The following is a 13,593-nucleotide window of genomic DNA, read 5'->3' on the forward strand; positions in this document are numbered from 1 at the left end:
GAGAATCCAACAGATGTTTGTACATCAATGTTTACAGCAACATTATTAACAGCCGAAATGTAAAAACAAGCCATGTGCCTATCAACAAGTGAATAAACAAAATTAAGTTACAGAGCAAAATATTATCCAGCCATAGGAATCAAATTTAGTTAAGTGCTTGCTACAACATGATTAAGACTTGAAAAAATTGTCTAGCATAATAAGCCATATACAGAAGGACAAACAGTGCATTTACGTGGGATGCCTAGAATTAGCAAATCCAGGGACAGCAGGTAAAATAGCATTTACCAGGGGCTAGGGGTAGGGGAGCAAGAGGAGTTATTGTATATGTATAAAGTTGTTGGGAGAAGATGAAAAGGTTTCGGGTATAGATAGTGATGCTATTTACACAACTTGTATATGTATTTAATGGCACTGAACTGTACACTTACGAAGGTTAGGAGAAATATCATTTACCACAATAAAGAAAAACACATCTCTTCCCCTCAAAAACAAACGAACAAATAAAAACCCAAAACCTAGCTTGAAGACAAAACATATAGTCAATCCTAACAATCCACCAAAATTCTATAAAGTCCACAGCAAACACTGTGTTAGCAAGTACTGAGCCACTGCTCCTAAGAAACATGCAGGGTTAGGTTCCTACAAAAACCTGTTCTGTCAAACAAACTCAACCTTGCTTCCTATTTACCTCCATTTAAAGACACCATATGGATTAGTGATTCTAACACTGAACTCATATGCAATAGCACGGTTATTCATGCCTACACAGAGCTTATGTAACATGTGTAATTTCCCCAAGGCCCATCACAGTCTTCTGATGCTTTGGAACCACAGACAATACTTTGGCACGAAGCCGAGGGGCCATTTAAAACTAAATTCACTAGGGGCGCCTGGGTGGCTCAGTGGATTGAGCCGCTGCCTTCGGCTCAGGTCATGATCTCGGTGTCCTGGGATCAAGCCCCGCATCGGGCTCTTTGCTCGGCGGGAGCCTGCTTCTCTCTCTCTCTGCCTGCCTCTCTGCCTACTTGTGATTTCTCTCTGTCAAATAAATAAATAAAATCTTTAAAAAAAAAAAAAAATTAAAAAAAAAAAAATAAAACTAAATTCACTAAAAAAAAGGTACAAAATGGGGGAAATGTGTCATTAAGTGGATTTATGTAAAGGACTTTTTAAAAAAATACTTTATGTATTTGAGAGAGCATGAGAATCCACACATGCAAAAGCAGGGGAAGGGGCAGAGTGAGATGCAGGTTCCTGGTTTAAGCAGGAAGCCCTTTATGGGGCTCACTCCCAGGACCCTGGGATTATGACCTGAGCTGAAGACAGATGCTTAACCAACTGAGCCACCCAGACATCCTGAAAAGGACATCTGTTTAAAAAAGAACACTTAGGGGTGCCTGGGTGGCTTAGTTGGTTAAATGACTGCCTTTGGTTCAGGTCACTATCCCAGCCAGAGTCCTGGGATTGGGTCCCACACTGGGCTGCCTGTTATAAAGCAGGAGAGTCTGCTTCTCCCTTTCCCTCTGCCCCTGCTCATGCCCCTTCTCTCTTGCTGTATGCGCCCCCCACCCCCCAGCAAGAACACTGAGTTCAAATAAAAAGGCAGGGCATTATCTTGCTCTACCTCAGCTGAGAATCTGCATACTGGATGACTCAAATTCATGCCACTCTTTAGATTTACAATTGACTGGAAAAGCAGCAGAAGTACTTATTGTGGGCTGGCAAACAAATTTTAGTGAACAGCTGAATCTACATATATGGTATACATGAATAATGTTAAGTTAAGAAATGAAAGGGTTTCACAGGTATAAACTGTGCACTATTAACTGTAGACTTACCTTCCCAAGAAGTCTGACAAATAAAGGCCACAATTTTAAAACGTAAGTCTCATTCTTACTCATAAACAACTTTTGGAGTTCTGAAAGTAATTTCTGCAAACAAAAGCAAAAACACTCTTGAGAAAACAAAATATGCAGTATCAGACTGTCTTAGTTGAAGTAACTTTTCCCAATGTTTTATTAGAAAAACTTTCATGTATATAGCACAGCTGAAAGTTTTACAGTGAAAGCCCAAATATAAAAATCATTAATATCTTACTATGCCTGCCTTATCACAAATTTGGCCATTATTCCATCCGTCAATTCAGCTTATTTTTTTCTTCCAATATACTTTTCCCTGAAAACTTTAGCATGTGTACCATTAGAGTTCAAATGATAATGTTTTAGTTCTTCACTCTTAAAAATACACTAATAGGGGGCACCTGGGTGGCTCAGTGGGTTAAGCCTCTCCCTTCAGCTCAGGTCATGATCTCAGGGTCCTGGGATCGGGCCCCACATCAGGCTCTCTGCTCAGCGGGGAGCCTACTTCCCCCTCTCTCTCTGTGATTTCTCTGTCACATAAATAAATAAAATCTTAAAAAAAAAAAACCACATTAATAACTTCATGGCTAACAGCTGAGAACATTTTCAAATTTATAAAGAGTTTTACATATGCTCTTAAAAAATTAATAAACGTAACCAAAGCTCCAGTGTCTTGCAAAGACATTGGAGCTACTTTATTGGGCTCCAAACATTTCCATGAGGCCTCCTGAATTTTAAAACAATAAACAAAATCCCAGGTATTAAAATCTGGAAGGCTCCCTCACCTCACCTAGATTACTGAAGTTCTCTCTGAACTAGTTTCCCTTCTTCTACTCAACTCCTCTAGAAGTCTATTCTCAACACAGGCACAGTAATCCCTTTAAAGCCCAAGTCAGTACACACAAACACTCCTAGACTCAAAATCTTCAAACAGGTTTTCAATGTAAGCCAGAGGAAAACAAATGACTGCAATACTGCCAACGTCCTCTGTGACTGGGCCCTGTATTTCTCCTCTCCTAATCCTCTCATCCTCATACACTCTGAAATATTGCACATGCCAGTGTTCACTGAACACCAACAAACACAAAATGATCAGAGCAGGGTCTTTTGCTCTCATGGTTCCTCCTGCCTAGAATGAGTTTACTCCCTATCACCCAAGTTGCTAATTCCTGTACCATTTCAAATTACTGTTTAAATACCCTATTCCTGGGATGCCTGGGTGGCTCAGTGGGTTAAAGCCTCTGCCTTCGGCTCAGGTCATGATCTCAGGGTCCTGGGATCGAGCCCCATATCAGCCTCTCTGCTCAGCGGGGACCCTGCTTCCCCCTCTCTCTCGACTGCTTCTCTGCCTACTTGTGATCTGCCTGTCAAATAAATAAATAAAATTTTTTAATTAGTAAATAAATAAATATCCTATTCTTTTTCCTTCCATGAACATATCCTTCCTCTCCAATGGCACTCTCCATCTAGTCTCTACAGTTCTCCATAATGTTCTTCACTGAATATATTACATTCTCTATTACCTCTCAGACCCACTAGACAAGAAGCTCCACAAGCTCCCTTTGTTCACTGCTATATTCAGTGTATAAAACAATACCCGGCATGTAAGTGCTCAATAAATATGTTACAAAAACAATGGTGGAGAAGACTAAAACTCAAGGCAAGTATTAACTTTAGGAGAATGTACACATTACATGCACTTATGTGCTTTAAACTTATACCTATTGATATTATCTTAAAATAACCCAGATAACCCTGAAATCTGTTAATGTCCTTCTTTTTCCAGAAATGCAATCCCCTTCTATCACTAAGGGCAATGGGGATGAAATAAAATGCCTAGATCCTACAAACACTAAATAAAACAGCTCCCTTCCTTTAAGTAGTACTATTGCCTACACTAACTTAAGCAATTATTTATGTTCTATTAAAAGTAGAACTTCCTACATCATAATGCAATTATACCAGTATGATCCCTATGCTTGGGCCAGAAACTTACAATGCAGTATCCAAAAAATCCTTACACAAAACGATACTTACAGTAGTCATAAGCTGCTCTGTGATAGATGCTATTTCTTGTTGTTTCTGAAGCAACAATGGCATTCCCATCTCTAGAGCAGTTGCTCCCCGCAAATGTACCTTTTGAGCTGAATGAACCACTAAAGGTATGACCAGTTTTGCCCACCTGACTGACTCTTCTCCCATTTGAACTGGGGCTTGTTCAATTAGCCTGTTAATAGAGAAATCAATGAAATTAGCTTGACCTCAGCTTTTATGTCTAAACTACCAGGAAAATAAGCAGCATACAGAAATATTCCTAATACTGTCCATCTATTTTAAAATATATACATATATGCATACACACAGATTTTTATTTACTAATTTGTAGGTTTCCATATTATTTTTATAAATTTAAAAAATAAGAATACACCATTTTGGCTTCAAATTAATATTTAAAGAATTGATCTTTTTAAAAGGCAAGTAAATTCAACATTCTTTTAGAAGACAGCCAGAGAGGGCCACCTGGGTGGCTCAGTCGGTTAAGAATCTGCCTTCACCTAAGGTCCTGGGATCCAGTCCCATATCACATAGGGCTCCCTGCTCAGTGGGGAGCCTGCTTCTCCCTCTACCCCTCCCCACCCCTGCTCCTGCTTGCTCTCTAATAAATAAAAACTTAAAAAGGAAAAAAAAAAAGAAAAAGAAAAGAAAATAGAGAATTGTGATATAGTGTAAGCATCATTCAGGACATCAGACCACTAAGTAAAACAAGGAGTTCAATTACAGAAAACTTTTTTTTTTTAATTTTATTTATTTATTTGACAGACATCACAAGTAGGCAGAGAGGCAGGCAGAGAGAGAAAGGAAGAAGCAGGCTCCCTGCTAAGCAGAGAGCCCGATGCGGGGCTTGATCCCAGGACCCTGGGATCATAACCTGAGCTGAAGGCAGAGTAAGCTTTAACCCACTGAGCCACCCAAGCGCCCCAACAGAAAACTTTTAAGAATGAAAAACTAGGGGCGCCTGGGTGGCTCAGCTGGTTAAGCGACTGCCTTCGGCTCAGGTCGTGATCCTCGAGTCCCGTATCGGGTTCCCTGCTTAGCAGGGAGTCTGCTTCTCCCTCTGACACCCTCCCTTCTCATGCTCTCTCTCTCTCTCTCACATAAGATCTTTAAAAAAAAAAAAAAGAAAGAAAAACTAGTAAGATAAATCACACAACACAGTCTGTGTGCCGTTAGCATGTCCCTGAAAGAATAGGGATGCACAAGAAGGTAAAGCATTTTCCTGTTCTCCCATCTGCTGCTAGTTGCTGTTAATGCCTTCTTATATCCCCTAACCCTAACCCTACCTGAGAGCCCATTATTATTATTATTATTACTTTTTAAACTCTTGCAAAAGCTTTAATGGAAATAATTTTAAAAATAGACAATCGGGGGGGGGGGGGGCGGGCCCTGGGTGGCTCAGTGGTTTGGGCTGCTGCCTTCGGCTCGGGTCATGATCTCAGGGTCCTGAGATCGAGCCCCGCATCGGGCTCCCTGCTCCGCAGGAAGCCTGCTTCCCTCTCTCTCTCTCTCTCTGCCTGCCTCTCTGCCTACTTGTGATCTCTGTCAAATAAATAAATAAAATCTTAAAAAAAAATCTCTTGTCTGTCAAATAAATAAAAATCTTAAGAAAAAAAAAATCAGAATCAAAAGAATAAATGAAACAAGACGGGATCAGGAGGGAGACAAACTGTGACTCTTAATTTCACAAAACAAACTGAGAGTTGCTGGGGGGAGGGGCTCGAGAGAGGGTATGTGCAATGGTGAGTGCTGTGAAGTGTGTAAAGCTGGCGATTCACAGACCTGTACCCCTGGGGATAAAATGTTTATTAAAAAATTTTTATTAAATAATTTAAAAAAATTAGAATCAAGGGGCACCTGGGTGGCTCAGTGGGTTAAGCCTCTGCCTTTGTCTCAGGTCATGATCCCAGGGTCCTAGGACCAAGCCCATATCGGGCTCTCTGCTCCGCAGGGAGCCTGCTTCCCCCTCTCTCTCTCTGCCTGCCTCTCTGCCTACTTGTGATCTCTGTCAAATAAATAAATAAAATCTTAAAAAAAAATCAAAATCATTTTTGCAGCAGCAACATAACCAAGATTTTTACCTATGCTCTATAGCCAACATGGGGCTCAGACTCATGACCCCAAGATCAAGAGCAGCATGCTCTACCAAGTAAACAAGACAGGAACCCCAACCAAGACTTCATTTTTAAGACTCAGTAAAAATAAAGACAATAAAGAAAGAAACCTAGTAACGTAAACATATCTACTTCCTTCTTTTTCCTGTTACCTTTTATCCTTGAGACTTTTACAAGACATTTTGTTCTTTTAACTTCTAACTCATATTTTAGTCCCCAAAGTCCACTCCTTGAAGTAAATTCTAAATTTAATGAAATTAATCTTCTAAAACAACAAATTCATACCTTATGATGACATTTAATGCTTCATAATCAACAACTGCAGAATGCATCTCTCCTTTATTAAATACTATTTCTAATGAATCAATTATATTGGATACCTAAAAGACAGAACCAAATAAATACAAATAAGCCTCAATTTTTTAAGTGGCACGTAGTTAAGAAAATGTATACAAAAACCATACTCACTACTTTGCCAATGACTTCAGCAGGAAATGTCTGCTTGGATAGCACCCAAAGTGCCCTAGTACGTACATTTTTGTCTGGGCTTTTAACACTATCATTCAATTTTAAAAGCAGTTCTTGAGTATCTGTCTCTGAAAAACAAGCAGCCTTAATTATGTGGAACAGATTGTACCCTTTAAAATCTCTAATATAGAAACAAAAAAATAAATATATATCTGTCAAAAAATTAAATGCATATTCAGAGAAGAGGATCAGTGAACCAATGCTAATAGCAAATTTCTTCCAAAACACAAAACTTAGGTTAGATGGGAAAGTATATTCAGAGAAAACAAACAGTATACTCAATCTGTGCAACTGAAAAAATTTCAGAGGTATCATTACTTTTAAACATATAAAACAATTTTTGGCAAGATGTTATGAATCCTACACCTCTGTTCTAAAATGAACTTCTATTTTAGATTAGGAACATCTGTATGTATAAAAAAGGGCATAAACTTTACCATCAGAAAAGAAGATAGTAGTAACTTTCAGGCACCCTTATTCCCTGTCCCGGATTTCCCCCTTTCGAAAGATCACCTCCTAGGTTTCCATTAAAATGGCAAACTACAGAGTGGTAATTAAGATTCCTTGAAAACTTAGCTGCTTTTGAAGATCCAACTTTGAAAAGAACTTTTCAATTCAGCATGTTCTTTAGGGTATATGCTTGTTTTATACTATAAAACACCATCTAAATTATTACCTTTCAAAGAATATATGCTTTATAAAGAAAAAGGTTCAGTTTTTTTTTTTAATTACAATCACTTTAAAATAGGTTTATATTCTTTTAGAGCAAATCTGGTGGTATCAAAGTTAAAGCTATGTCTAGAAAAAAAGAGATCTTGTAAAAGATGATAACCAAAACACTAGTTCTTTCTCAAAAGTAAATCCTGAACTACTAAAGCTATGAAACTAAAAGAGAAGTAACAGTACTTTTAACATATCAAACCATATTTATAAACTCTAAAAATATTTTTTCTGTCATAGTGGGTGCTGGATACTCCCAGACCAAGTACTAAAATATAAACTCTAAAAATATTACGAAACAATAAATTTAACTACCTGATAATCCTGAGGTAATTTTGGAATTATATAAGCAAAACCCCAAGGCCTGTAGAGCAGCACTACAGAGATCTGAATTCTGACTGGAAATGTGCATCTACAAAAATAAAAAGTACATTTGTTATAAACAATTAAAACTAGAAATTCTCAGAGAAACAGACCAGAAAATAAAAATATTTTAATCCAATCAATCAACAAAATGTTTGAGAGTAGATAAAAAAGGAATAAAACCAGGAAGCCATCTATACAGCTTGGCAAAGAGGAAGAGCACTAGAAAGAGATCACATAAAAAAGAATGTTTCTCTTAAAAGAACATCTCCACACAGCTGAAAGCAATAAAAGAGCCAACAAATGGAAAATGCTGAAGACACCTCCACAAAAGGTAAGCAAAAGACTCAAAAACTAAAACAGGCATCCTAGCTTTGGAGTGGAGTGACACCTCCAAAGCTAGGTTGGAATGGAACATTTACGGAGGATCTGAAGTGATAAGAACTTTAAACATTAACTTAAAAGAAATCCCTACTTTGTAGATTGGAAAATTTGAATATCGATCTGGAATTTAAAGCCCAACCCATGTTACATATGTATAGGCTATAAAATCCCAACTGTCAAAGGTAGTCTTGCTATATTCCCCAACCCTACATTTATTTGTAACTCTGTGTCTTTCTTGGTACCATTTCCTATTTTAAAGTGATTTATTTTCAAATCCCCTCACTGCTCTGAATCAGATATCCAAGGAATCCTCAGGTATTTGCTGCTCCTGAGCAGGAAAAATAGGTATATGAATAGACACTTCCCTGGGGCACCCCTTTTATAATTAAATAAAATACATACACACAAAAACTGGAGCATAAGACATATTATTATTATTTTTTTTAATCTGACAGACAAGAGATCACAAGTAGGCAGAGAGGCAGGGGAAAGCAGGCTCCCTGCTGAGCAGACAGCCCGACTCGGGCTGGATCCGATCCTGGGCTCAATGTGATCCCAGGACCCTGAGATCATGACCTGAGCTGAAGGCAGAGGCTTTAACCCACTGAGCCACCCAGGCGCCCCACATAAGACATATTAAAACAACGAATTCAGACAACCACAGAAAGAGCATTACTGAGACTGAGAGCTACTACTGTATCTCCTGGAGAATAGCTAACTGTGATCACCATTTTTTTTTAAATTAAATATATGTTCCTGAAGTATTCCCCAACAGTGTTGTCTTCAAGAACATTGTGGGTGGGGCACGCGGGTGGCTCAATCCTTTAAGTGACTCTAGCTTTCAGCTCAGGGTCCTGGGATCTGAGTCCCAATTCTCTCTCCACCTCCCATGCCCTCTTAAGCACTCTCTCAAATATACCAATCCTTGGGAAAAAATGTTGTGGGTTCTGGGGTACTCTGTTCTGGGGTACTCAGTTAAGCGTCTGACTCAAGTCATGATCTCAGGGATCATGGTCAGGGAGTCTGGTTGAGATTCTATCCCTCTGTCTCCTCCCCCACTCTCTCTCAAATAATAAATAAATCTTTTTTTTTTTTTTAAAGATTTTATTTATTTATTTGACAGACAGAGATCACAAGTAGGCAGAGAGGCAGGCAGAGAGAGAGGAAGGGAAGCAGGTTCCCTGCTGAGCGGAGAGCCCGATGCGGGGCTCGATCTCAGGACCCTGAGATCATGACCTGAGCCGAAGGCAGAGGCCTTAACCCTCTGAGCTACCCAGGCGCCCCTCAAATAATAAATCTTAAAAAAAAAAAAAAAAAAAAAAGTTATGGGTTTCTAGACTCAATACTAACAGAACTGTAAACAACTATATAGAAACATGTTATATTTCACCTAACCTGGCTCCTATTCTAAAGGAATTCAATTATCCTTGTAGTGCTTAATAATTCACCCAGAACGCTTCTGTTGACTTTCCTATCATTAACCGCCCACGTGCTTTCAAATAATTATTCAACAGGCATTTAAGTTACAAACTCTATTAAACAGTGCAAGCAATTGAGTTCCTGATCCTACATGTTCTTGAACACCAAATTTATGAGGATGCATGTTTTCATCACATCCAATATACTGCTGAGATGCGGAACACAATAATGAAGAAAAACAGGATATTACAATTAATACTGTCTAATAATACTATCAGTAAGTCCTGAACTACTACACAAAACTAAGTTCCTGCTTACACTACAAAAAGCACTTACACAAACAAAAAGCATAGGAATACTTATGGGTAGGCCGTACCTTAATTGCCTCAACATTTAACTGGAAACCATGCTAAAATGTACAATAAATGACAGAATATTCCTTTTTAAAAACACAAAACATGATCATAAAAATAAGAACTCTGGAGATGTAGTTCAACCTCTTCATTCTAACAGCAAGGAATTCAGAAACTAAGTGTTCAGGACAATCACAAAGCCACTGCGTACTGAGGATAAGAAGAAAAGTCCACAGTCTGAGGTTACTATAACACCTCCCTACAAATAAGCAGAGAAGATAATCATAATAACGGTTTTTTAACCAGATAAGAGTGGCAAAAATTCATGGTGAGTGAAGGATTTAAAAAAAAAAAAAAAAAAAAAAAAAAAAACTGCCAAAAAATAGACCAAAGACAAAATTACAGAATCATTTACTTTCAAATACATTCCCAGAAAAAGACAAAAAACATGAAATAATTGCTTTTAAGTTAGAAGTACAGGTTTTGGAAGAGCGCAGGACTCTTGATCTCAGGGTGGTAAATTGGAGCTCCACAATGAATATAGAGATTACTTAAAAAAATAAAATCTTAAAAAAAAAAAAAAGCATAGGTTTTGTATTAACCTGGCGATGGGCAACATTATGCAAGTTAAACCAATTTCTTCTACAAAGTGGGGATTCAAGAGTACCCTCACAGGCACACACAGCATTAAGAGAGTACAGGTAAGGTAATTAAGAAAGTACTCGATACATATTAAACACTGACTGTACTATAATGATCCTGCTTGTATTCCATTTCAAAGTTTTTATGAGTCAGCTGGTAAAATTTTTTTTCCCCTCAACAAAAAAACCATTCAATAAACAGATACATACTTTTAAAACTCTGAATAGCTGAGGAAGTTTTTTCTCAATTTCCATAATGACTTCTTTTCCATCTTCTCCAGTCATTCGACTGAAAAATAGAAAGAACACAAACTTATGCAAATGACACACAAAGGAAACTATAATTACCCCCTAAAATACCCCTTTTTATCCTCTTTCTGAAGTTTGTTAGAACTCTACCAAGCTGAGGAGCCCAGTGCTTAAAATACTTAATACCTGTAAATACATCATGCAATATACGGCCTGAATTTAATGCAAGAAGAACCCTTACGAGTAACTTTTGCTCCACAGTGTACACATTTGGACCCTCTCAGCATGTAAAGAGGGAACACGAAAACCCAGTGCGAATTACAAATTCACTAAAAATTTATCAGATCTTTATCGTTTTGTACCAACTGCTACCCTTTCCTAGCTGTTCCAAATAAGTAGGTAACTCAGCAAAATGTGATTTGCAGATTAAAAAATACTGTGAGGCATTTAGTGAAAAATGAAACCCGGGTTATTGCTCTCTATTAAGTAAACGATTCTGAGTTAACGCACTGTCCCAATACCAGGGCGGCTTACACTGAAAAGCATCCCGCCAGCATCCCCACTTCCAACCAAACTTAAAAAAAAAAAAAAAGTCCTCCGCCAGCCGGACACACGTGCGGGCTTCCTCATTCCATGCCCACGCTCTGAGCTCTGCAGCAACACCGGGAACGTCACTGAGCACGCACCAGCTCCCCCCACCTTGCCCGCGACCCCGGCGTCCTCACCGCTGCCATGCCCCTAGAATACACAAACTCGCTTCTGCGTGCCCCACGGCAACTATCTTCTCCCCCAAACCCGCCACAGCGCTCACCCCCAACCCCGGCGGGCCTCACCTGGTCAGGGTCAGGTAAGCGTCGGTTTGCTCTCCATGGGGGGCGGAAGGGTCTTCCAAGGTCTCCAACAGCGGCGCCAGGGGGCTCTGAGCCGGGGCCGTCATGTCGGCCACCCTAAGGCACGGACCGGAAGAGAAGAAAACCCAATGACCGACCGAAAAAAGCCCCGCGGCGGCCGGGTCCGAGCCCCTGCCCCAGACCCGCGCGCCCGCCCCCGGCCTCACAACCCCATCGCGTCCACATGCCCGGCCCCTGGCCCCCAAATCCAAGACCCGAACCTCCTCCTCCTGCGCCTTGCAACACGCAGCGGGGGCCCACGCTGCGCTCCGGCCCAGGCCCGCTCCCGCCACCACTTTCCCGGGCAGCTTTCAACAGTGGGAGGAGACCCGCCGGGGGCGGGAGAAGCCCGGGGAGCGAGGCAACCAGCCGCGAGGGGGCGGAGGGTGCGCTAAACTGAGAGTTGCCAGGGCCCAGCACCGTGGCCCCGATACTTACCCCGCGTATGAAGATCAGGGCTGCGTCCTCTCCGCGGCTACCCCGCGGCACCCCGACCGAGCCAGAACTCGACTTTCCCGGCTCGGGCTGTTTACTCTCGCGTGCGGTCCGCTCCCTCCCAGACCAAGATGGCGGCGGGGGCGGGCCCACGAGCGCGCGGGAGTAGGGCAGTCCTGCCGGGAGAGCTTCGAGCCAATCCAACAGGCAGAGGCGCGCCGAAGTCATCGATCGCCTCCCGGCGCATTGGGCTGCTTCGCCTAGCCCATCAGGGGCGTCTTCTAGGTGGGGGTGTTTTGACTGAAATTTAACCCGCGAAGGACTTGAAATTCAAAATGTGAATGACTCGTCAAAGTTCACCAGACTAAACTTAGTGGGCCTTCAGACTCTTAGAATTCCAAGCCCTGTGCTTCTTGAAATACTAGCAACAAGTTATTTAGCAAGAGATGAGCGCACTGTAATGTTTAAGACTAGGAGCTGCAGCTAGATGGGTGTAGATTCCAGCCCTAGCTCTGGGTGACTTCAGCAAATTAACCAACCTTTTTAGGCCTCGATTTCCTCCTTGGGAAAATAGGGATGATAATTGTAACTACTTAAGGTGAAAGTGAAGTGAGGAAAGATAGCAGCAGCCTTTGGTGTTCACATTTTAAGTGTACTTAACAATGGCCTGGGGGTATTCATGATTAAACTATAGATTTCTGGGCCCTGCCCTTAGACATTGTGATTCAGTAGATTTAAGTAGCTCCCAGAGATCTGCATTCTTTTATTTAGGCCCCAGGTATTGAAGGGTGGGACTTGGCCCGGACTTCAGTCAGTGGAGAAAGAACTGGCGGGAACAACTTTTTTTTTTTTTTTTTTAAGATTTTATTTATTAGAGAAAGAGAGCACAAGCCAGTGGAGGGGCAGAGGGAGAGGGAGAAGCTGGCTCCCCACTGAGCAGGGAACGCCCCTTCCACTTGGGGCTAGATTCTGGGACTCCAGGATCATGAGCTGAGCCAAAGGCAGATGCTTAACCAACTGAGCCACCCAGGTGCCCTTTGATGAAGAATTAATATGCTGCTCCCCTTTTCCGCAGCCTCTGAGCCCTGTCCATACCACACAGGATTGTATCAACTTGAAACCAGGAACCTAAGGCTCGGCAGCAAGTGGTTTTTCCACTTTGTCCTCACAGGTTTCGGATCTCCCACCCCTCAAGCTTCCACTTAAGGAGTATAACTATCAGCTCCAGAGGTCAGGGCAACATTTACCCTTCTCTGTCCTGAGCCAAGTGTCTGCCAGACTAAGAACTCAGTACAATATATGTTTCTTAAGCAAAAAAAAAAAAAAAAGGAAGAGAAGAAAGGAGACATACAGATCTTGTGAAACAAACTGTGGACATTAAAGAGTTTAAAAAAGGAGTGAAGAGTTGGATCTGGGTGAAGGTAAAGGTTTTCAGTGCAGCCTGATAGAGAGTTCTATAAATGTGAGTGGGGAAAGTGCTCGTTTTGTGGGCTTTGCAAAGACAACATGGATATTAAGAAAGTAAAGAAGTTTTGAGATGATAAATGAAAGATATGGACAAGTTTGCAACATTAAGATCT

General features: G+C 40.9%; 1 protein-coding gene and 1 long non-coding RNA gene across 2 annotated transcripts in view; both read right to left on the reverse strand.

Annotated features, from left to right (window-relative positions):
• The window catches only part of RIF1 (replication timing regulatory factor 1), a 55,918-nt gene extending 44,014 nt beyond the window's left edge, over window positions 1-11,904 (reverse strand). Inside the window, 8 exon segments of the mRNA XM_082690947.1 lie at window positions 1,842-1,934; window positions 3,900-4,089; window positions 6,317-6,411; window positions 6,500-6,627; window positions 7,595-7,691; window positions 10,650-10,728; window positions 11,522-11,635; window positions 11,800-11,904. Of these exon segments, the coding sequence (XP_082547073.1) occupies window positions 1,842-1,934; window positions 3,900-4,089; window positions 6,317-6,411; window positions 6,500-6,627; window positions 7,595-7,691; window positions 10,650-10,728; window positions 11,522-11,625 (786 nt within the window). The 5' untranslated portion in view covers window positions 11,626-11,635; window positions 11,800-11,904.
• The window catches only part of LOC309843934, a 1,014,078-nt gene that overhangs the window by 780,422 nt on the left and 220,063 nt on the right, over window positions 1-13,593 (reverse strand). The gene's annotated exons all lie outside the window — the stretch shown is intronic.

This window comes from Mustela nivalis (assembly GCF_964662115.1).
Source record: "Mustela nivalis genome assembly, chromosome: 11".
NCBI lineage: Eukaryota > Metazoa > Chordata > Mammalia > Carnivora > Mustelidae > Mustela > Mustela nivalis.